The sequence below is a fragment of the Protopterus annectens genome, chromosome 5.part0 (genome assembly GCF_019279795.1).
Source record: "Protopterus annectens isolate FY-2018-M chromosome 5.part0, PAN1.0, whole genome shotgun sequence".
NCBI lineage: Eukaryota > Metazoa > Chordata > Ceratodontiformes > Protopteridae > Protopterus > Protopterus annectens.
Window position 1 is genome coordinate 978,302,228 of NC_056735.1, and position 25,576 is coordinate 978,327,803.

The following is a 25,576-nucleotide window of genomic DNA, read 5'->3' on the forward strand; positions in this document are numbered from 1 at the left end:
ACAACGTTTTCTGTGTGCTTCACCCTCCAAAGTATCCAGTTGTTTTTTTACGCAAATAATCTGTCCACTCCTTCTTTGCAGCTTTTCTGTAGTCATCATTTCTGCCTGAAGTGATGGCCTGATTGAAGTTACAGAGAAGGGTTCAAGCTCATACACCCCATAATTTCTTAGACCTTATGGTTATAGCAATCACTGTAGTTCCATTTGCGTGCCTAACAATGGCAGTTTTGCAGAAGACACTGAAGCATATGTTACTGCCAGGCCGTTACACCCTCATGAACCTACTCTGGTTTAAAAGTTCTGTCAATGGGCTGTGTAATAGCAGAATGTTCCCACCATTGTCAGAGTGCACATTTTCTTCTGTCAGCTGAACTTGTCACAGTTTCTTAGAACAGATGCTTTGATTGTTCAGGCAAAGTATACCTCTCTAGAAAAACCCAGCTTGTGATCGGGTAGTACTTCTAATCTTCAGAGGATTTTTGAAGGGTTACTGAGACTACAGCTCTTTCAGCTCTGGTTGGAGAACCAGGCAATGATGTAATTTGTTAACATACAGGAGAGCACTTACTCATACTCTGTGTACAGATGTGTGATGAGAGTCTGGCATCCATTCTTGGACTGTAATATTGCCTTTACTGCTGTTCATTTCCTGCGGGAGATGAATGCACTGATGGACTTCCTCATTCTCAATTCCAACCTTCTCCTGGAGCTGGAGATAAGGGAATCCCACCTCACTAGGGTCTTCAGGGAGTTTGTGACCTGGAGCTTAGCCTGTTTGCTACGTTGGAAAATGCTGTCCATTACTCCCTTTCTGCTCACTTCAAGGCATGGGTGAATTGATATTGAGCACACCTTTCTGCTCACTTCAAGGCATGGGTGAATTGATATTGAGCACACCTTTCTGCTCACTTCAAGGCATGAGTGAATTGATATTGAGCACACCTTTCTGCTCACTTCAAGGCATGGGTGAATTGATATTGAGCACACCTTTCTGCTCACTTCAAGGCATGGGTGAATTGATATTGAGCACACCTTTCTGCTCACTTCAAGGCATGGGTGAAGTGATATTGAGCACACCTTTCTGCTCACTTCAAGGCATGGGTGAATTAATATTGAGCACACCTTTCTGCTCACTTCAAGGCATGGGTGAATTGATATTGAGCACACCTTTCTGCTCACTTCAAGGCATGGGTGAATTGATATTGAGCACACCTTTCTGCTCACTTCAAGGCATGGGTGAATTGATATTGAGCACACCTTTCTGCTCACTTCAAGGCATGGGTGAATTGATATTGAGCACACCTTTCTGCTCACTTCAAGGCATGGGTGAATTGATATTGAGCACACCTTTCTGCTCACTTCAAGGCATGGGTGAATTGATATTGAGCACACCTTTCTGCTCACTTCAAGGCATGGGTGAATTGATATGGAGCACACCTTTCTGCTCACTTCAAGGCATGGGTGAATTGATATGGAGCACACCTTTCTGCTCACTTCAAGGCATGGGTGAATTGATATTGAGCACACCTTTCTGCTCACTTCAAGGCATGGGTGAATTGATATTGAGCACACCTTTCTGCTCACTTCAAGGCATGGGTGAATTGATATTGAGCACACCTTTCTGCTCACTTCAAGGCATGGGTGAATTGATATTGAGCACACCTTTTTGCTCACTTCAAAGCATGGGTGAATTGATATTGAGCACACCTTTCTGCTCACTTCAAGGCATGGGTGAATTGATATTGAGCACACCTTTCTGCTCACTTCAAGGCATGGGTGAATTGATATTGAGCACACCTTTCTGCTCACTTCAAGGCATGGGTGAATTGATATTGAGCACACCTTTCTGCTCACTTCAAGGCATGGGTGAATTGATATTGAGCACACCTTTCTGCTCACTTCAAGGCATGGGTGAATTGATATTGAGCACACCTTTCTGCTCACTTCAAGGCATGGGTGAATTGATATTGAGCACACCTTTCTGCTCACTTCAAGGCATGGGTGAATTGATATTGAGCACACCTTTCTGCTCACTTCAAGGCATGGGTGAATTGATATTGAGCACACCTTTCTGCTCACTTCAAGGCATGGGTGAATTGATATTGAGCACACCTTTCTGCTCACTTCAAGGCATGGGTGAATTGATATTGAGCACACCTTTCTGCTCACTTCAAGGCATGGGTGAATTGATATTGAGCACACCTTTCTGCTCACTTCAAGGCATGGGTGAATTGATATTGAGCACACCTTTCTGCTCACTTCAAGGCATGGGTGAATTGATATTGAGCACACCTTTCTGCTCACTTCAAGGCATGGGTGAATTGATATTGAGCACACCTTTCTGCTCACTTCAAGGCATGGGTGAATTGATATTGAGCACACCTTTCTGCTCACTTCAAGGCATGGGTGAATTGATATTGAGCACACCTTTCTGCTCACTTCAAGGCATGGGTGAATTGATATTGAGCACACCTTTCTGCTCACTTCAAGGCATGGGTGAATTGATATTGAGCACACCTTTCTGCTCACTTCAAGGCATGGGTGAATTGATATGGAGCACACCTTTCTGCTCACTTCAAGGCATGGGTGAATTGATATTGAGCACACCTTTCTGCTCACTTCAAGGCATGGGTGAATTGATATTGAGCACACCTTTCTGCTCACTTCAAGGCATGGGTGAATTGATATTGAGCACACCTTTCTGCTCACTTCAAGGCATGGGTGAATTGATATTGAGCACACCTTTCTGCTCACTTCAAGGCATGGGTGAATTGATATTGAGCACACCTTTCTGCTCACTTCAAGGCATGGGTGAATTGATATTGAGCAAACCTTTCTGTTCACTTCAAGGCATGAGTGAATTGATATTGAGCACACCTTTCTGCTCACTTCAAAGCATGGGTGAATTGATATTGAGCACACCTTTCTGCTCACTTCAAGGCATGGGTGAATTGATATTGAGCACACCTTTCTGCTCACTTCAAGGCATGGGTGAATTGATATTGAGCACACCTTTCTGCTCACTTCAAGGCATGGGTGAATTGATATTGAGCACACCTTTCTGCTCACTTCAAGGCATGGGTGAATTGATATTGAGCACACCTTTCTGCTCACTTCAAGGCATGGGTGAATTGATATTGAGCACACCTTTCTGCTCACTTCAAGGCATGGGTGAATTGATATTGAGCACACCTTTCTGCTCACTTCAAGGCATGGGTGAATTGATATTGAGCACACCTTTCTGCTCACTTCAAGGCATGGGTGAAGTGATATTGAGCACACCTTTCTGCTCACTTCAAGGCATGGGTGAAGTGATATTGAGCACACCTTTCTGCTCACTTCAAGGCATGGGTGAAGTGATATTGAGCACACCTTTCTGCTCACTTCAAGGCATGGGTGAAGTGATATTGAGCACACCTTTCTGCTCACTTCAAGGCATGGGTGAATTGATATTGAGCACACCTTTCTGCTCACTTCAAGGCATGGGTGAAGTGATATTGAGCACACCTTTCTGCTCACTTCAAGGCATGGGTGAATTGATATTGAGCACACCTTTCTGCTCACTTCAAGGCATGGGTGAATTGATATTGAGCACACCTTTCTGCTCACTTCAAGGCATGGGTGAAGTGATATTGAGCACACCTTTCTGCTCACTTCAAGGCATGGGTGAATTGATATTGAGCACACATTTCTGCTCACTTCAAGGCATGGGTGGATTGATATTGAGCACACCTTTCTGCTCACTTCAAGGCATGGGTGAATTAATATTGAGCACACCTTTCTGCTCACTTCAAGGCATGAGTGAATTGATATTGAGCACACCTTTCTGCTCACTTCAAGGCATGGGTGAATTGATATTGAGCACACCTTTCTACTCACTTCAAGGCATGGGTGAAGTGATATTGAGCACACCTTTCTGCTCACTTCAAGGCATGGGTGAATTGATATTGAGCACACATTTCTGCTCACTTCAAGGCATGGGTGAATTGATATTGAGCACACCTTTCTGCTCACTTCAAGGCATGGGTGAATTAATATTGAGCACACCTTTCTGCTCACTTCAAGGCATGGGTGAATTGATATTGAGCACACCTTTCTGCTCACTTCAAGGCATGGGTGAATTGATATTGAGCACACCTTTCTGCTCACTTCAAGGCATGGGTGAATTGATGTTGAGCACACCTTTCTGCTCACTTCAAGGCATGGGTGAATTGATATTGAGCACACCTTTTTGCTCACTTCAAAGCATGGGTGAATTGATATTGAGCACACCTTTCTGCTCACTTCAAGGCATGGGTGAATTGATATTGAGCACACCTTTCTGCTCACTTCAAGGCATGGGTGAATTGATCTTGAGCACACCTTTCTGCTCACTTCAAGGCATGGGTGAATTGATATTGAGCACACCTTCCTGCTCACTTCAAGGCATGGGTGAATTGATATTAAGCACACCTTTCTGCTCACTTCAAGGCATTGGTGAATTGATATTGAGCACACCTTTCTGCTCACTTCAAAGCATGGGTGAATTGATATTGAGCACACCTTTCTGCTCACTTCAAGGCATGGGTGAATTGATATTGAGCAATCCTTTCAGCTCACTTCAAGGCATGGGTGAATTGATATTGAGCACACCTTTCTGCTCACTTCAAGGCATGGGTGAAGTGATATTTAGCACACCTTTCTGCTCACTTCAAGGCATGGGTGAAGTGATATTGAGCACACCTTTCTGCTCACTTCAAGGCAAGGGTGAATTGATATTGAGCACACCTTTCTGCTCACTTCAAGGCATGGGTGAAGTGATATTGAGCACACCATTCTGCTCACTTCAAGGCATGGGTGAAGTGATATTGAGCACACCTTCCTGCTCACTTCAAGGCATGGGTGAAGTGATATTGAGCACACCTTTCTGCTCACTTCAGGGCATGGGTGAAGTGATATTGAGCACACCTTTCTGCTCACTTCAAGGCATGGGTGAAGTGATATTGAGCACACCTTTCTGCTCACTTCAAGGCATGGGTGAAGTGATATTGAGCACACCTTTCTGCTCACTTCAAGGCAAGGGTGAATTGATATTGAGCACACCTTTCTGCTCACTTCAAGGCATGGGTGAAGTGATATTGAGCACACCATTCTGCTCACTTCAAGGCATGGGTGAAGTGATATTGAGCACACCTTTCTGCTCACTTCAAGGCATGGGTGAAGTGATATTGAGCACACCTTTCTGCTCACTTCAGGGCATGGGTGAAGTGATATTGAGCACACCTTTCTGCTCACTTCAAGGCATGGGTGAATTGATATTGAGCACACCTTTTTGCTCACTTCAAGGCATGGGTGAAGTGATATTGAGCACACCTTTCTGCTCACTTCAAGGCAAGGGTGAATTGATATTGAGCACACCTTTCTGCTCACTTCAAGGCATGGGTGAAGTGATATTGAGCACACCATTCTGCTCACTTCAAGGCATGGGTGAAGTGATATTGAGCACACCTTTCTGCTCACTTCAAGGCATGGGTGAAGTGATATTGAGCACATCTTTCTGCTTACTTCAGGGCATGGGTGAAGTGATATTGAGCACACCTTTCTGCTCACTTCAAGGCATGGGTGAAGTGATATTGAGCACACCTTTCTGCTCACTTCAAGGCATGAGTGAAGTGATATTTAGCACACCTTTCTGCTCACTTCAAGGCATGGGTGAATTGATATTGAGCACACCTTTCTGCTCACTTCAAGGCATGGGTGAATTGATATTGAGCACACCTTTCTGCTCACTTCAAGGCATGGGTGAATTGATATTTAGCACACCTTTCTGCTCACTTCAAGGCATGGGTGAATTGATATTGAGCACACCTTTCTGCTCACTTCAAGGCATGGGTGAATTCATATTGAGCACACCTTTCTGCTCACTTCAAGGCATGGGTGAATTCCTATTGAGCACACCTTTCTGCTCACTTCAAGGCATGGGTGAAGTGATATTGAGCATACCATTCTGCTCACTTCAAGGCATGGGTGAAGTGATATTGAGCACACCTTTCTGCTCACTTCAAGGCATGGGTGAAGTGATATTGAGCACACCTTTCTGCTCACTTCAAGGCACGGGTGAAGTTATATTGAGCACACCTTTCTGCTCACTTCAAGGCATGGGTGAAGTGATACTGTGCACACCTTTCTGCTCACTTCAAGGCATGAGTGAAGTGATATTGAGCACACCTTTCTGCTCACTTCAAGGCATGGGTGAATTGATATTGAGCACACCTTTCTGCTCACTTCAAGGCATGGGTGAATTGATATTGAGCACACCATTCTGCTCACTTCAAGGCATGGGTGAAGTGATATTGAGCACACCTTTCTGCTCACTTCAAGGCATGGGTGAATTGATATTGAGCACACCTTTCTGCTCACTTCAAGGCATGGGTGAAGTGATATTGAGCACACCTTTCTGCTCACTTCAAGGCATGGGTGAAGTGATATTGAGCACACCTTTCTGCTCACTTCAAGGCATGGGTGAAGTGATATTGAGCACACCTTTCTGCTCACTTCAAGGCATGGGTGAATTGATATTGAGCACACCTTTCTGCTCACTTCAAGGCATGGGTGAAGTGATATTGAGCACACCTTTCTGCTCACTTCAAGGCATGGGTGAAGTGATATTGAGCACACCTTTCTGCTCACTTCAAGGCATGGGTGAATTGATATTGAGCACACCTTTCTGCTCACTTCAAGGCATGGGTGAAGTGATATTGAGCACACCTTTCTGCTCACTTCAAGGCATGGGTGAAGTGATATTGAGCACACCTTTCTGCTCACTTCAAGGCATGGGTGAAGTGATATTGAGCACACCTTTCTGCTCACTTCAAGGCATGGGTGAATTGATATTGAGCACACCTTTCTGCTCACTTCAAGGCATGGGTGAATTGATATTGAGCACACCTTTCTGCTCACTTCAAGGCATGGGTGAATTGATATTGAGCACACCTTTCTGCTCACTTCAAGGCATGGGTGAATTGATATTGAGCACACCTTTCTGCTCACTTCAAGGCATGGGTGAAGTGATATTGAGCACACCATTCTGCTCACTTCAAGGCATGGGTGAAGTGATATTGAGCACACCTTTCTGCTCACTTCAAGGCATGGGTGAAGTGATATTGAGCACACCTTTCTGCTCACTTCAAGGCATGGGTGAAGTGATATTGAGCACACCTTTCTGCTCACTTCAAGGCATGGGTGAAGTGATATTGAGCACACCTTTCTGCTCACTTCAAGGCATGGGTGAAGTGATATTGAGCACACCTTTCTGCTCACTTCAAGGCATGGGTGAATTGATATTGAGCACACCTTTCTGCTCACTTCAAGGCATGGGTGAAGTGATATTGAGCACACCTTTCTGCTCACTTCAAGGCATGGGTGAATTGATATTGAGCACACCTTTCTGCTCACTTCAAGGCATGGGTGAAGTGATATTGAGCACACCTTTCTGCTCACTTCAAGGCATGGGTGAATTGATATTGAGCACACCTTTCTGCTCACTTCAAGGCATGGGTGAATTGATATTGAGCACACCTTTCTGCTCACTTCAAGGCATGGGTGAAGTGATATTGAGCACACCTTTCTGCTCACTTCAAGGCATGGGTGAAGTGATATTGAGCACACCTTTCTGCTCACTTCAAGGCATGGGTGAAGTGATATTGAGCACACCTTTCTGCTCACTTCAAGGCATGGGTGAAGTGATATTGAGCACACCTTTCTGCTCACTTCAAGGCATGGGTGAATTGATATTGAGCACACCTTTCTGCTCACTTCAAGGCATGGGTGAATTGATATTGAGCACACCTTTCTGCTCACTTCAAGGCATGGGTGAATTGATATTGAGCACACCTTTCTGCTCACTTCAAGGCATGGGTGAAGTGATATTGAGCACACCTTTCTGCTCACTTCAAGGCATGGGTGAATTGATATTGAGCACACCTTTCTGCTCACTTCAAGGCATGGGTGAAGTGATATTGAGCACACCTTTCTGCTCACTTCAAGGCATGGGTGAAGTGATATTGAGCACACCTTTCTGCTCACTTCAAGGCATGGGTGAAGTGATATTGAGCACACCTTTCTGCTCACTTCAAGGCATGGGTGAATTGATATTGAGCACACCTTTCTGCTCACTTCAAGGCATGGGTGAATTGATATTGAGCACACCTTTCTGCTCACTTCAAGGCATGGGTGAAGTGATATTGAGCACACCTTTCTGCTCACTTCAAGGCATGGGTGAATTGATATTGAGCACACCTTTCTGCTCACTTCAAGGCATGGGTGAATTGATATTGAGCACACCTTTCTGCTCACTTCAAGGCATGGGTGAATTGATATTGAGCACACCTTTCTGCTCACTTCAAGGCATGGGTGAATTGATATTGAGCACACCTTTCTGCTCACTTCAAGGCATGGGTGAATTGATATTGAGCACACCTTTCTGCTCACTTCAAGGCATGGGTGAATTGATATTGAGCACACCTTTCTGCTCACTTCAAGGCATGGGTGAATTGATATTGAGCACACCTTTCTGCTCACTTCAAGGCATGGGTGAATTGATATTGAGCACACCTTTCTGCTCACTTCAAGGCATGGGTGAATTGATATTGAGCACACCTTTCTGCTCACTTCAAGGCATGGGTGAATTGATATTGAGCACACCTTTCTGCTCACTTCAAGGCATGGGTGAAGTGATATTGAGCACACCTTTCTGCTCACTTCAAGGCATGGGTGAATTGATATTGAGCACACCTTTCTGCTCACTTCAAGGCATGGGTGAAGTGATATTGAGCACACCTTTCTGCTCACTTCAAGGCATGGGTGAAGTGATATTGAGCACACCTTTCTGCTCACTTCAAGGCATGGGTGAAGTGATATTGAGCACACCTTTCTGCTCACTTCAAGGCATGGGTGAATTGATATTGAGCACACCTTTCTGCTCACTTCTAGGCATGGGTGAAGTGATATTGAGCACACCTTTCTGCTCACTTCAAGGCATGGGTGAATTGATATTGAGCACACCTTTCTGCTCACTTCAAGGCATGGGTGAAGTGATATTGAGCACACCTTTCTGCTCACTTCAAGGCATGGGTGAAGTGATATTGAGCACACCTTTCTGCTCACTTCAAGGCATGGGTGAATTGATATTGAGCACACCTTTCTGCTCACTTCAAGGCATGGGTGAAGTGATATTGAGCACACCTTTCTGCTCACTTCAAGGCATGGGTGAATTGATATTGAGCACACCTTTCTGCTCACTTCAAGGCATGGGTGAAGTGATATTGAGCACACCATTCTGCTCACTTCAAGGCATGGGTGAAGTGATATTGAGCACACCTTTCTGCTCACTTCAAGGCATGGGTGAAGTGATATTGAGCACACCTTTCTGCTCACTTCAGGGCATGGGTGAAGTGATATTGAGCACACCTTTCTGCTCACTTCAAGGCATGGGTGAAGTGATATTGAGCACACCTTTCTGCTCACTTCAAGGCATGAGTGAAGTGATATTTAGCACACCTTTCTGCTCACTTCAAGGCATGGGTGAATTGATATTGAGCACACCTTTCTGCTCACTTCAAGGCATGGGTGAATTGATATTGAGCACACCTTTCTGCTCACTTCAAGGCATGGGTGAATTGATATTTAGCACACCTTTCTGCTCACTTCAAGGCATGGGTGAATTGATATTGAGCACACCTTTCTGCTCACTTCAAGGCATGGGTGAATTCATATTGAGCACACCTTTCTGCTCACTTCAAGGCATGGGTGAATTGATATTGAGCACACCTTTCTGCTCACTTCAAGGCATGGGTGAAGTGATATTGAGCACACCATTCTGCTCACTTCAAGGCATGGGTGAAGTGATATTGAGCACACCTTTCTGCTCACTTCAAGGCATGGGTGAAGTGATATTGAGCACACCTTTCTGCTCACTTCAAGGCATGGGTGAAGTGATATTGAGCACACCTTTCTGCTCACTTCAAGGCATGGGTGAAGTGATACTGAGCACACCTTTCCGCTCACTTCAAGGCATGGGTGAAGTGATATTGAGCACACCTTTCTGCTCACTTCAAGGCATGGGTGAATTGATATTGAGCACACCTTTCTGCTCACTTCAAGGCATGGGTGAATTGATATTGAGCACACCTTTCTGCTCACTTCAAGGCATGGGTGAAGTGATATTGAGCACACCTTTCTGCTCACTTCAAGGCATGGGTGAATTGATATTGAGCACACCTTTCTGCTCACTTCAAGGCATGGGTGAAGTGATATTGAGCACACCTTTCTGCTCACTTCAAGGCATGGGTGAAGTGATATTGAGCACACCTTTCTGCTCACTTCAAGGCATGGGTGAAGTGATATTGAGCACACCTTTCTGCTCACTTCAAGGCATGGGTGAATTGATATTGAGCACACCTTTCTGCTCACTTCAAGGCATGGGTGAAGTGATATTGAGCACACCTTTCTGCTCACTTCAAGGCATGGGTGAATTGATATTGAGCACACCTTTCTGCTCACTTCAAGGCATGGGTGAATTGATATTGAGCACACCTTTCTGCTCACTTCAAGGCATGGGTGAAGTGATATTGAGCACACCTTTCTGCTCACTTCAAGGCATGGGTGAAGTGATATTGAGCACACCTTTCTGCTCACTTCAAGGCATGGGTGAAGTGATATTGAGCACACCTTTCTGCTCACTTCAAGGCATGGGTGAATTGATATTGAGCACACCTTTCTGCTCACTTCAAGGCATGGGTGAAGTGATATTGAGCACACCTTTCTGCTCACTTCAAGGCATGGGTGAATTGATATTGAGCACACCTTTCTGCTCACTTCAAGGCATGGGTGAAGTGATATTGAGCACACCTTTCTGCTCACTTCAAGGCATGGGTGAATTGATATTGAGCACACCTTTCTGCTCACTTCAAGGCATGGGTGAATTGATATTGAGCACACCTTTCTGCTCACTTCAAGGCATGGGTGAAGTGATATTGAGCACACCTTTCTGCTCACTTCAAGGCATGGGTGAATTGATATTGAGCACACCTTTCTGCTCACTTCAAGGCATGGGTGAATTGATATTGAGCACACCTTTCTGCTCACTTCAAGGCATGGGTGAATTGATATTGAGCACACCTTTCTGCTCACTTCAAGGCATGGGTGAATTGATATTGAGCACACCTTTCTGCTCACTTCAAGGCATGGGTGAATTGATATTGAGCACACCTTTCTGCTCACTTCAAGGCATGGGTGAATTGATATTGAGCACACCTTTCTGCTCACTTCAAGGCATGGGTGAATTGATATTGAGCACACCTTTCTGCTCACTTCAAGGCATGGGTGAATTGATATTGAGCACACCTTTCTGCTCACTTCAAGGCATGGGTGAATTGATATTGAGCACACCTTTCTGCTCACTTCAAGGCATGGGTGAATTGATATTGAGCACACCTTTCTGCTCACTTCAAGGCATGGGTGAATTGATATTGAGCACACCTTTCTGCTCACTTCAAGGCATGGGTGAAGTGATATTGAGCACACCTTTCTGCTCACTTCAAGGCATGGGTGAATTGATATTGAGCACACCTTTCTGCTCACTTCAAGGCATGGGTGAATTGATATTGAGCACACCTTTCTGCTCACTTCAAGGCATGGGTGAAGTGATATTGAGCACACCTTTCTGCTCACTTCAAGGCATGGGTGAATTGATATTGAGCACACCTTTCTGCTCACTTCAAGGCATGGGTGAAGTGATATTGAGCACACCTTTCTGCTCACTTCAAGGCATAGGTGAAGTGATATTGAGCACACCTTTCTGCTCACTTCAAGGCATGGGTGAAGTGATATTGAGCACACCTTTCTGCTCACTTCAAGGCATGGGTGAATTGATATTGAGCACACCTTTCTGCTCACTTCTAGGCATGGGTGAAGTGATATTGAGCACACCTTTCTGCTCACTTTAAGGCATGGGTGAATTGATATTGAGCACACCTTTCTGCTCACTTCAAGGCATGGGTGAATTGATATTGAGCACACCTTTCTGCTCAATTCAAGGCATGGGTGAAGTGATATTGAGCACACCTTTCTGCTCACTTCAAGGCATGGGTGAAGTGATATTGAGCACACCTTTCTGCTCACTTCAAGGCATGGGTGAAGTGATATTGAGCACACCTTTCTGCTCACTTCAAGGCATGGGTGAATTGATATTGAGCACACCTTTCTGCTCACTTCAAGGCATGGGTGAAGTGATATTGAGCACACCTTTCTGCTCACTTCAAGGCATGGGTGAATTGATATTGAGCACACCTTTCTGCTCACTTCAAGGCATGGGTGAAGTGATATTGAGCACACCTTTCTGCTCACTTCAAGGCATGGGTGAAGTGATATTGAGCACACCTTTCTGCTCACTTCAAGGCATGGGTGAATTGATATTGAGCACACCTTTCTGCTCACTTCAAGGCATGGGTGAAGTGATATTGAGCACACCTTTCTGCTCACTTCAAGGCATGGGTGAATTGATATTGAGCACACCTTTCTGCTCACTTCAAGGCATGGGTGAATTGATATTGAGCACACCTTTCTGCTCACTTCAAGGCATGGGTGAATTGATATTGAGCACACCTTTCTGCTCACTTCAAGGCATGGGTGAATTGATATTGAGCACACCTTTCTGCTCACTTCAAGGCATGGGTGAATTGATATTGAGCACACCTTTCTGCTCACTTCAAGGCATGGGTGAATTGATATTGAGCACACCTTTCTGCTCACTTCAAGGCATGGGTGAATTGATATTGAGCACACCTTTCTGCTCACTTCAAGGCATGGGTGAATTGATATTGAGCACACCTTTCTGCTCACTTCAAGGCATGGGTGAATTGATATTGAGCACACCTTTCTGCTCACTTCAAGGCATGGGTGAAGTGATATTGAGCACACCTTTCTGCTCACTTCAAGGCATGGGTGAATTGATATTGAGCACACCTTTCTGCTCACTTCAAGGCATGGGTGAATTGATATTGAGCACACCTTTCTGCTCACTTCAAGGCATGGGTGAAGTGATATTGAGCACACCTTTCTGCTCACTTCAAGGCATGGGTGAATTGATATTGAGCACACCTTTCTGCTCACTTCAAGGCATGGGTGAAGTGATATTGAGCACACCTTTCTGCTCACTTCAAGGCATGGGTGAAGTGATATTGAGCACACCTTTCTGCTCACTTCAAGGCATGGGTGAAGTGATATTGAGCACACCTTTCTGCTCACTTCAAGGCATGGGTGAATTGATATTGAGCACACCTTTCTGCTCACTTCAAGGCATGGGTGAAGTGATATTGAGCACACCTTTCTGCTCACTTCAAGGCATGGGTGAAGTGATATTGAGCACACCTTTCTGCTCACTTCAAGGCATGGGTGAATTGATATTGAGCACACCTTTCTGCTCACTTCAAGGCATGGGTGAAGTGATATTGAGCACACCTTTCTGCTCACTTCAAGGCATGGGTGAATTGATATTGAGCACACCTTTCTGCTCACTTCAAGGCATGGGTGAATTGATATTGAGCACACCTTTCTGCTCACTTCAAGGCATGGGTGAAGTGATATTGAGCACACCTTTCTGCTCACTTCAAGGCATGGGTGAATTGATATTGAGCACACCTTTCTGCTCACTTCAAGGCATGGGTGAAGTGATATTGAGCACACCTTTCTGCTCACTTCAAGGCATGGGTGAAGTGATATTGAGCACACCTTTCTGCTCACTTCAAGGCATGGGTGAAGTGATATTGAGCACACCTTTCTGCTCACTTCAAGGCATGGGTGAATTGATATTGAGCACACCTTTCTGCTCACTTCAAGGCATGGGTGAAGTGATATTGAGCACACCTTTCTGCTCACTTCAAGGCATGGGTGAATTGATATTGAGCACACCTTTCTGCTCACTTCAAGGCATGGGTGAATTGATATTGAGCACACCTTTCTGCTCACTTCAAGGCATGGGTGAATTGATATTGAGCACACCTTTCTGCTCACTTCAAGGCATGGGTGAATTGATATTGAGCACACCTTTCTGCTCACTTCAAGGCATGGGTGAATTGATATTGAGCACACCTTTCTGCTCACTTCAAGGCATGGGTGAATTGATATTGAGCACACCTTTCTGCTCACTTCAAGGCATGGGTGAATTGATATTGAGCACACCTTTCTGCTCACTTCAAGGCATGGGTGAATTGATATTGAGCACACCTTTCTGCTCACTTCAAGGCATGGGTGAATTGATATTGAGCACACCTTTCTGCTCACTTCAAGGCATGGGTGAATTGATATTGAGCACACCTTTCTGCTCACTTCAAGGCATGGGTGAATTGATATTGAGCACACCTTTCTGCTCACTTCAAGGCATGGGTGAATTGATATTGAGCACACCTTTCTGCTCACTTCAAGGCATGGGTGAATTGATATTGAGCACACCTTTCTGCTCACTTCAAGGCATGGGTGAATTGATATTGAGCACACCTTTCTGCTCACTTCAAGGCATGGGTGAATTGATATTGAGCACACCTTTCTGCTCACTTCAAGGCATGGGTGAATTGATATTGAGCACACCTTTCTGCTCACTTCAAGGCATGGGTGAATTGATATTGAGCACACCTTTCTGCTCACTTCAAGGCATGGGTGAATTGATATTGAGCACACCTTTCTGCTCACTTCAAGGCATGGGTGAATTGATATTGAGCACACCTTTCTGCTCACTTCAAGGCATGGGTGAAGTGATATTGAGCACACCTTTCTGCTCACTTCAAGGCATGGGTGAAGTGATATTGAGCACACCTTTCTGCTCACTTCAAGGCATGGGTGAAGTGATATTGAGCACACCTTTCTGCTCACTTCAAGGCATGGGTGAAGTGATATTGAGCACACCTTTCTGCTCACTTCAAGGCATGGGTGAAGTGATATTGAGCACACCTTTCTGCTCACTTCAAGGCATGGGTGAAGTGATATTGAGCACACCTTTCTGCTCACTTCAAGGCATGGGTGAATTGATATTGAGCACACCTTTCTGCTCACTTCAAGGCATGGGTGAATTGATATTGAGCACACCTTCTGCTCACTTCTAGGCATGGGTGAAGTGATATTGAGCACACCTTTCTGCTCACTTCAAGGCATGGGTGAATTGATATTGAGCACACCTTTCTGCTCACTTCAAGGCATGGGTGAAGTGATATTGAGCACACCTTTCTGCTCACTTCAAGGCATGGGTGAATTGATATTGAGCACACCTTTCTGCTCACTTCAAGGCATGGGTGAAGTGATATTGAGCACACCTTTCTGCTCACTTCAAGGCATGGGTGAATTGATATTGAGCACACCTTTCTGCTCACTTCAAGGCATGGGTGAATTGATATTGAGCACACCTTTCTGCTCACTTCAAGGCATGGGTGAATTGATATTGAGCACACCTTTCTGCTCACTTCAAGGCATGGGTGAATTGATATTGAGCACACCTTTCTGCTCACTTCAAGGCATGGGTGAATTGATATTGAGCACACCTTTCTGCTCACTTCAAGGCATGGGTGAATTGATATTGAGCACACCTTTCTGCTCACTTCAAGGCATGGGTGAATTGATATTGAGCACACCTTTCTGCTCACTTCAAGGCATGGGTGAATTGATATTGAGCACACCTTTCTGCTCACTTCAAGGCATGGGTGAATTGATATTGAGCACACCTTTCTGCTCACTTCAAGGCATGGGTGAATTGATATTGAGCACACCTTTCTGCTCACTTCAAGGCATGGGTGAATTGATATTGAGCACACCTTTCTGCTCACTTCAAGGCATGGGTGAATTGATATTGAGCACACCTTTCTGCTCACTTCAAGGCATGGGTGAATTGATATTGAGCACACCTTTCTGCTCACTTCAAGGCATGGGTGAATTGATATTGAGCACACCTTTCTGCTCACTTCAAGGCATGGGTGAATTGATATTGAGCACACCTTTCTGCTCACTTCAAGGCATGGGTGAATTGATATTGAGCACACCTTTCTGCTCACTTCAAGGCATGGGTGAATTGATATTGAGCACACCTTTCTGCTCACTTCAAGGCATGGGTGAATTGATATTGAGCACACCTTTCTGCTCACTTCAAGGCATGGGTGAAGTGATATTGAGCACACCTTTCTGCTCACTTCAAGGCATGGGTGAATTGATATTGAGCACACCTTTCTGCTCACTTCAAGGCATGGGTGAAGTGATATTGAGCACACCTTTCTGCTCACTTCAAGGCATGGGTGAAGTGATATTGAGCACACCTTTCTGCTCACTTCAAGGCATGGGTGAAGTGATATTGAGCACACCTTTCTGCTCACTTCAAGGCATGGGTGAAGTGATATTGAGCACACCTTTCTGCTCACTTCAAGGCATGGGTGAATTGATATTGAGCACACCTTTCTGCTCACTTCAAGGCATGGGTGAAGTGATATTGAGCATACCATTCTGCTCACTTCAAGGCATGGGTGAAGTGATATTGAGCACACCTTTCTGCTCACTTCAAGGCATGGGTGAAGTGATATTGAGCACACCTTTCTGCTCACTTCAAGGCATTGGTGAAGTGATATTGAGCACACCTTTCTGCTCACTTCAAGGCATGGGTGAAGTGATATTGAGCACACCTTTCTGCTCACTTCAAGGCATGAGTGAAGTGATATTGAGCCCACATTTCTGCTCACTTCAAGGCATGGGTGAATTGATATTGAGCACACCTTTCTGCTCACTTCAAGGCATGGGTGAATTGATATTGAGCACACCATTCTGCTCACTTCAAGGCATGGGTGAATTGATATTGAGCACACCTTTCTGCTCACTTCAAGGCATGGGTGAAGTGATATTGAGCACACCTTTCTGCTCACTTCAAGGCATGGTGAAGTGATATTGAGCACACCTTTCTGCTCATTTCAAGGCATGGGTGAAGTGATGTTGAGCACACCTTTCTGCTCACTTCAAGGCATGGGTGAATTGATATTGAGCACACCTTTCTGCTCACTTCAAGGCATGGGTGAAGTGATATTGAGCACACCTTTCTGCTCACTTTAAGGCATGGGTGAATTGATATTGAGCACACCTTTCTGCTCACTTCAAGGCATGGGTGAAGTGATATTGAGCACACCTTTCTGCTCACTTCAAGGCATGAGTGAATTGATATTGAGCACACCTTTCTGCTCACTTCAAGGCACGGGTGAATTGATGTTGAGCACACCTTTCTGCTCACTTCAAGGCATGGGTGAAGTGATATTGAGCACACCTTTCTGCTCACTTCAAGGCATGGGTAAATTGATATTGAGCACACCTTTCTGCTCACTTCAAGGCATGGGTGAATTGATATTGAGCACACCTTTCTGCTCACTTCAAGGCATGGGTGAATTGATATTGAGCACACCTTTCTGCTCACTTCAAGGCATGGGTGAATTGATATTGAGCACACCTTTCTGCTCACTTCAAGGCATGGGTGAATTGATATTGAGCACACCTTTCTGCTCACTTCAAGGCATGGGTGAATTGATATTGAGCACTCCTTTCTGCTCACTTCAAGGCATGGGTGAATTGATATTGAGCACACCTTTCTGCTCACTTCAAGGCATGGGTGAATTGATATTGAGCACACCTTTCTGCTCACTTCAAGGCATGGGTGAATTGATATTGAGCACACCTTTCTGCTCACTTCAAGGCATGGGTGAAGTGATATTGAGCACACCTTTCTGCTCACTTCAAGGCATGGGTGATGTGATATTGAGCACACCTTTCTGCTCACTTCAAGGCATGGGTGAATTTATATTGAGCACACCTTTCTGCTCACTTCAAGGCATGGGTGAATTTATATTGAGCACACCTTTCTGCTCACTTCAAGGCATGGGTGAATTGATATTGAGCACACCTTTCTGCTCACTTCAAGGCATGGGTGAAGTGATATTGAGCACACCTTTCTGCTCACTTCAAGGCATGGGTGAAGTGATATTGAGCACACCTTTCTGTTCACTTCAAGGCATGGGTGAAGTGATATTGAGCACACCTTTCTGCTCACTTCAAGGCATGGGTGAAGTGATATTGAGCACACCTTTCTGCTCACTTCAAGGCATGGGTGAAGTGATATTGAGCACACCTTTCTGCTCACTTCAAGGCTTGGGTGAATTCATATTGAGCACACTCATGATTTTTGATAGGGAAGATTCTTGCACTCATATCCACCCTTCCTTCTGACTGTGTGCATGATTGAAAATTCAGAACTAGGGTGGCCAAGAAGGATAGGATTTCAGGCTGTCAGGTCCTTGGCAATACTACACACTTAACCCATTGTAAGCCAAGGAAGTGACAGCCTGAAATCCTATCCTTCTTGGCCACCCTAGTTCTGAATTTTCAATCATGCACACAGCAGTTGGCTTATCTTGGAACTTTGTTGCTCTTTTCAAACTTCTGCTACCATCAAATGTTCCAGCAGGAGTCTTAGGTGTGTCTGAAACTGCCAGAGAGATGTCTGCTCACTAGATCTATTCCTCCAAGTGAAAGATGTTTGCCTGCTAGTTGGAGTGCCATATACCACCTTGGCCTTTAACTATCTCAGGCATCTTAATTATTCTGTTATTGTTATGCATGTTCTTGGCTTCTCTGCACATCACAACCTATATGGTGGTGGAACTTTGGCCTGGCACCAGCTGGATAAGCAGCTGTTTAAGGTAATTCTTCCTTGCCCACTTCTAAAGTATTCCTGTTTCAGTTGGAACTTTACTTAACAGTCAGTAGGCTTACTTGACCATCATATACAAATCAGCTGATTCAGTGGCTTAGATGTCCATCCTTTAGAACACTGTGTGCTTGGTGGCCATCAGCTGTGCCTGCAAAGTGACTTTAGAATTGCCCTTAAATGGATCCATTCATATCTTTCACTTCTTGTGTCAAGGTTCAGGCAAAGGAGAACAAGTGCATTAGAGACCTTAATTGTTTAGGTTTTACTTGAGCGTGCAAAAGTTCTCTAGTTTCCTTTGTTCCGGGTAAAGAGTGGTTTGCAGTTGCTAATCAAACCCTGTCCGAGTGGATTTTTCTAATTGCATCCCTGTCTTTACTATCAGGTAGCTATGCAGCTGTCAAGCCCACTTCACATGTGGCTGTTCCCAAGGCTCACCCCAAGATTGTTTCCACTGCAGTCTTTTGTGTCATAGTCACTTAGTTGTTGGTTTACAAATTCAGTGAGCATCATTGTTTGGCCTGTGATTTTACAAGTCAGACTTAATTTAGTATCTCATTTCTTCAAGACTGAACTTTGAGTTTCCATCCTTAGAACTTTTTCCAGCTCTGACCTCCTAGGAAGATTGATTTGTTCTGCCTGTGATTCTTCCCAATAGCTGCTCACTGTAGCTTTGAATTCAGCTACAACACTTGTACTCACCATAACAGCTGACTTGAAAGATGGCTTTCTAGAGTGGCAACTTGTTGGCCTCCTGTTTTCCCCATTTCTGCTTCTTTTTTTTTTTTTTTCATTTCTGGACAACCTGTTAATAAGACTTTTGTGCATGGATTTTTCTTGTAAGTTATATCATTTTACCCCCCCCCCCCCATTTTTCTGTGTTCTTTGGGTTTACTTGCTAAGTGTACAAGGATCAAACTGGACAGTGCAAGGACAGACTGCCAGTAGGTTGCCATCATTTCAAAGTGGGACATTATAGAATTGTTAGATATTGTAGGCCAAACTATACACACAACCAGTGCAAAGGAATGGAATCAACATATTTGCCAAAGTAAAAAAAAATCATGGTTTTAATATTTTGGCTGCTTCCGCTGATTATTACAGTAGTCAGGTGTTTCAGGTAAAAACAAGTCTTTTATGCCACTGTTAGTGGGAGCTTACAAATTATTTCTTTCCCTAAATCTCTGGACATGTCATTTTTCATGCTTTTTCTTTGGAAATAGGTGCTGAAATAGGGACCCTCCTGTGTAAAGAGAGACTGGTGGTAACACTAACTGCCAGTTCATGACATTCCAATGTTTGTTAGCTGGAGGCGCATACACACACACACACACACACACACACACACACACACACACACACGCGCGCACACCCGCGCACACACGCACACTCACACACTCACACACTCACACACTCACACACTCACACACTCACACACTCACACACACACACACCAGACATGGAAACTGGCTACATTCCAGAAATGTATTGCACTGGGGATATGAGAAAAAGTAATCCCAGTAATTAGTTACCGTTGGGGGGAGGAGGCTTCTTACAGCTATGTTGAATACTTGTCTTATTTCATTCCTGACCATTTCCTCTTTGAAAAGACTGGGATTAGAAAACACACTGAACAACTGGAAAGCTTGATGCCAAAGTACTAGGAACACAGTAAAAGTGGATGGTGATCATTTCTCCAGTTGTTCAGTGTGTTTTTTCTATCCTTGGTGAGTTGGTTCGTGGAGTGGTGTTTTTGAAAAGACTGGGATCAGTCACATTTTTCTTGTCACTTCTGCAGACTGTGTATATTCAGGCAAGGATTATTTAGGAGCTTTGCTTTTTATCATTCACATTTATTTATTTATTTTTTATTTTGACTGCCGCCTTTTTGTCTTTGTTTAATTTAGTATGTATAAAATGTTCCATCGCCTCTTCAGACAAAATCATGTGCCCCTTCCTCAGTTTAGTTGTTTGATTTTTTTTTTTTTTCGGTTTCATTTATACATCAGTCACACACAAATTTTGGTTAATTAGCAGAACAGAATACCCAAGCTGGACAAAGACTCGTGTATACTGTAATGCATATTGTATGGTGACATCATTATGTCAAGCTCAAGAGACTATCATGTACAAAATAATAATTTATGGTGCTGGACAAAATTTGAAGTTCTCAGAACAATGTATTGTAAGCCATGTTTGGATATCACACATAATAATGGCATGTATAGTAATGAACATCTGTGGTCAAGTCAGTGATGTGATAATTTGCAAGGAAAACATATGCAGTAAGATATATAGAGGTAGAAATGGGTTACATATGGTGATAGTACATATATTTAGGTGTGAAAACATTTAATAAGCTAAATATGGAAGAATAGTGTGAGCTTACTGGGAAGAGACCCCCCCCAAAAAAAAAAAAAAAAGATTTAAACCCTTATCTAGACTATGCAGGTGCAAAGAGAGAGGGTTTTGTTTCCTAAATATTCTAATATTTCACCCCTGTTGCCTTTTCCTTGTTGTTTTAAAATATTGCTTTATATTTGTAAGGCTGTGTATTATAACAGATTAGGTGAAAACATTCAGTTGTTACAAATCTCTTAACACTTCTTGTAGTTGTTTGTTACTGCTTAGACCTTTTGAGGTTGCACTGCATTGGTCATTTTAGATATGTAGCAGCTACCCCAAAGGCTATTATCTTTGTTATGCTTTGCTTCTTAGCTGGTACTGGTATTCCTAACATTTGTGTAGGGTGTTTTAAAGTTTAACATTCCACGTATGCTGCTGTTACTTCTTTCATTCAGGAACTTGAGCCACCCCCAAGCCTTATTGTTGCCCTGGCAAGAAGTCTTTCTTGTGCCCTGCAGTTTAGGATTCATACAAGAAGTAATAATTTAGATAACATATTGCTGTCTCCACACAGCTGCAGTACAGAAAGAGTGTAACACATACTGGGGTCTCTCATCTAATTCATTCAGAGCATTTTTCTTTTTCCTTTCTTGTGATGTCACATGCTTGGACATCAGAGTGGTTTCTGTCCAGGTATATGTGTAAGGTCAGTGATGTCCAGTAAGCCTTTGGTTCTGCCTGTTATATTACCACATCTTTTCAGTCATTCAGCCATAATGCAACAAAAGGTAGAATGAAACTGTTACATTAGTGTAGGAGTAGAATGCCTCCTGTGACATTTATTTTTTCTTGAATTATTTCGTAGTGACAAAGTACTTGCTGCTGAAACACAGATAGACTGCCTATGTAGAGGTCTTTTTTGTTGGGGGAGGACTACTTACATGCCCCAGTCAGTGGTTTACAAATGGATTGATGCCTTACAGTTGTGGCTATGATTCTACAGTTTTCAGTAGCATAATATCAGGGTCTGAGGATGTGATGTAACAATACTGAAGGATCATCCATGACCTGCATTCATGTGTTTTTAGAGGGACTTGCCTTGTTAATAAAAACTCAAATAAAACGTGAAATGGACATTTAAATAAAGTAGGTGAATACTAACTTAAGTTTTCTTTGTGGTTTATATGAATTACATATGTATTTGCTTTAATTTTCCTTTTAGGTTGTAGTGACGCTTAGTGATCCAAGTGTTACCACTCCTTCAAGCTCAGTGGGACTAACAAATATCACAGTTACGCCAGTCACCACCCCAGCCGGCACCCAGTTCTCAAACCTTCAGCCAGTGGCTGTTGGTCATCTAACTGCACCAGATCGCCAATTACAGCTGGACAACTCTATCCTCACTGTGACATTTGACACCGTCAGTGGATCAACTGTGCTTCACAATCGTCCAAATGACATTCAGATTCAGCCACAGCATGAAACAACTAACTCACAGAATGTAGCACATTTTATTAATCTAGCAACTTTTGTAAACTCTATTACACCACTAGGGAGTCACCTGACAGAGCATCATCCTCTTACATGGAGAACAGTGCCACAGGCAGATGTTTTGCACCCACAGCCAACACAGACAGAACAACAGGCAGGACAGCAACCGATACAGGAAGATCAACAACAACAGCAGCAACAACAGCAACAGATGTACAGCTACTGAATTGTTTGTTCCGTAGTACTCTGTGGCTGTGATTGGGAGGACCATTCCTACCTTCACAAGCAGAGCTGGTTAACAATCATGGCATGCATGAGTAGAAATAAAAATCTTGATCCACCTGCTTTGAAAAGGTAGTGTTGGTGGTCTTTAACTTGAGTCAGGTTCTTGGGCTGCTTCAAATAATGCTGAGAGCAAGAAAAAGATGAACAGGTACAGACTGATAGCAGTAAATGGTTTGTGACTCTCATTTGGTTCCTGCAGAAAATGGCCTTCAGTTTTACAGACCCAGAAAAGAATAGCCATTTGGTGTAGTTTGGTGTCCTGGAATTTCATATACAAAGTACATCTGTGTGGAGTCATGTCAGGTGTAGAAACAAGTCTGTAGGATCTTGTATTAATCAAGAGCCCTAGTTGCTGCAGTTTGTTTCTAGGCTGCAGTCACATTTTAAGGGTTAATGTAGTTCCAGTCTAAAATATTGAGGTGATAAAAGTATTCTTAAGGGTATATGTTTCCTCCTGTTCTATATGCTTATCTAAGTATACTTATGATATTATTTCTAATGGAGTTACTGTAACCCCTACTTTGCATGTAGTCTAGTTTCAGATGATTTTGAAAGACAGTAATATCCCAAATGTTGTCCAGGGTGAAGCTCGTTCCCAATTTTAGTGGAATTGGACATATGATGTGGTTATACATATCCTGTGTGGACTGTTTCCATATTGACCCAGGTGGCATCAGTGCCTCAGATGTTGATACATGTCCATTTGATTGCTTTAATTTGCGTAACAGTTGCTTGCTAGTTGTACAACCAAATGTCATAAAAAAGAGCTGAGGCAAACTCTTTAATGCCTCAGATAGACTAATCCAATGCTGCCTTCCTTCTGTAGGTTGAATAACCGTAAACTAACTGTTAGTATCTTCATAAGAACAAGGAATTTAACCGCTGAGATGAATTTGGTTTCATTACAAATACAAAGCAATACACATCTGGATATAGCAGCTGAAGAGCTGACTGAGGCAGGTACTTACTGTTTATGCAGACTGGATTTTCAGCAGTTTTTAATTAGAATTGCAATCATTGAAGTAAGGGAATGGGTGAGTTGCAATGCATGACTATGCTTGCTTGGTGTTTTCCCTTGGTTTCACTTTTTTTCCCCTGATATCTAGGAACTTTTCTAGTGGGTCCTTGTTTGGGTTCATTTTCTTCACAAGTCATAGTTCAGCTTTTTTTTCTATGTATGATTCAGCATTTGGAAATGTCCATATAATTGAACTGAAGCACTTTATGATGTAACCCTCCAACTGCTAACGCAGTCACATCTCTTGAGCGCAACACTTTTTTTGTTGTTAGCATACTTCATATCTTGATCTTTGCTTTTATCTGTAAAACTCTGTTTGCTTTCCTAAACATGGGGTCATGTATACATCCCTGCGGCCATCAAATTATCAGCCAAGACCTGCACTAATACATGTGTATACATGATTAGCATATCGTCTTTACCTTCCTCAGCAGGTGTTGAAAGTGCCAGAAATGTAGTCTTGACACAGAGAAGAAAAAGAAGGAAGACGCTTTTCATCTCCTTGCAGGGACCAATAGGAGGTCTTCCATATATATGTATATATATATATATATATAAGTATAAGTTGAGAATTTCATCACAAGGGCAAACTTCTGGATAGCAGGTTGATGCTAGACACTCTTTTAAAGATAAATTGAGTGCCCAGCCCCCTCAGTCCCTGCAGGTACTTGCCTTGTCCTTGGCCAGGGATGTCTCAAGCTTGCACTGTCCTTCACCTTACTAGACACATAGGGGACTGGGGGAGACACTCCCCTGGTTCCCACACTGGGGATTGTATCTTAGACTTCTTGTTCTTCCTAGTCCTAGTTGGTCAGCTGGAGCCTGAAATAAACAAGGCTGATCTAGGGAGCTGCCCCTTGAGTCACCCTATTATTGATTGGCCATATGCATTTCAGAGAACTCCCTTACTAGGGCTGTCATCCAGACACATTTCAGTCAGCAAATCCCATATGAAGTGAGCTCTTTGGGACATTCAGTGCTACTGCTTAAGTTTCTGAGACTGGGCATTAAGCAGATGTCGACCTCTGGTAGGAGGCTGAGTTGGAAGTGTGGGATTACAAATAATAGGACTTTGGTTCAAAGCCTGCACTGCAGCATACTTCCCTTGATGGTGATGCTTGATTGATTATCATTGTCCTGTATATAGTGGGGGGCACAGCAGTCCTGCACACTGTGGCTCCTTTGATGAGTCTGAGAATCATGTGACAGTTAAAGATGATAAAATTGAAAGCACAGCCTCCAGATTACCTTTTCTTTAGAGAAACCCCCCAGGCTTATGAGAAACTGCCTAGATTAACCTTGGCTTTTATTTATCCCCCCTCAGAAGTGTCTGTTGAAGCCATTGAAAAATGCCTGAATGCCTGAGGAACTCTGGGTTTTCCTTCCAGTGGATCTAGCCATTAAAGATACTGTTAACTAAACATTCTAGTTCTGATTCCAGTATGTTTTTTTTTTTTTTTTTGGCTTATGTAGGTCTAAGAGACCACAGTATGTTGATATCTTCCCACCTGACAAGGATGCTAAGAAGTTGGACAGGTTTGTCAAGATAGTTTTCTCTTCTGCCACATTGGGGTTTAGGGACCTCACCTATTTGTCTCCTGTTCCAGACCCATCTGATTAGGAAAGCACTTAAGCTTGAGGATATCCAGGCGGAAAAAAACATCTTCTTGAGTCTCTTTTCT

The 25,576-nt window shown here is 43.6% G+C and overlaps 1 protein-coding gene across 1 annotated transcript in view; it reads left to right on the forward strand.

Annotated features, from left to right (window-relative positions):
* PRDM15 (PR/SET domain 15) overlaps window positions 1–23,697 on the forward strand; it is an 852,733-nt gene extending 829,036 nt beyond the window's left edge. Inside the window, exon 24 of the mRNA XM_044071950.1 lies at window positions 22,323–23,697. Within this exon, the coding sequence (XP_043927885.1) occupies window positions 22,323–22,817 (495 nt within the window). The 3' untranslated portion in view covers window positions 22,818–23,697. The remainder of the gene's footprint in view (window positions 1–22,322) is intronic.
* Window positions 23,698–25,576: the final 1,879 nt, after the last annotated feature.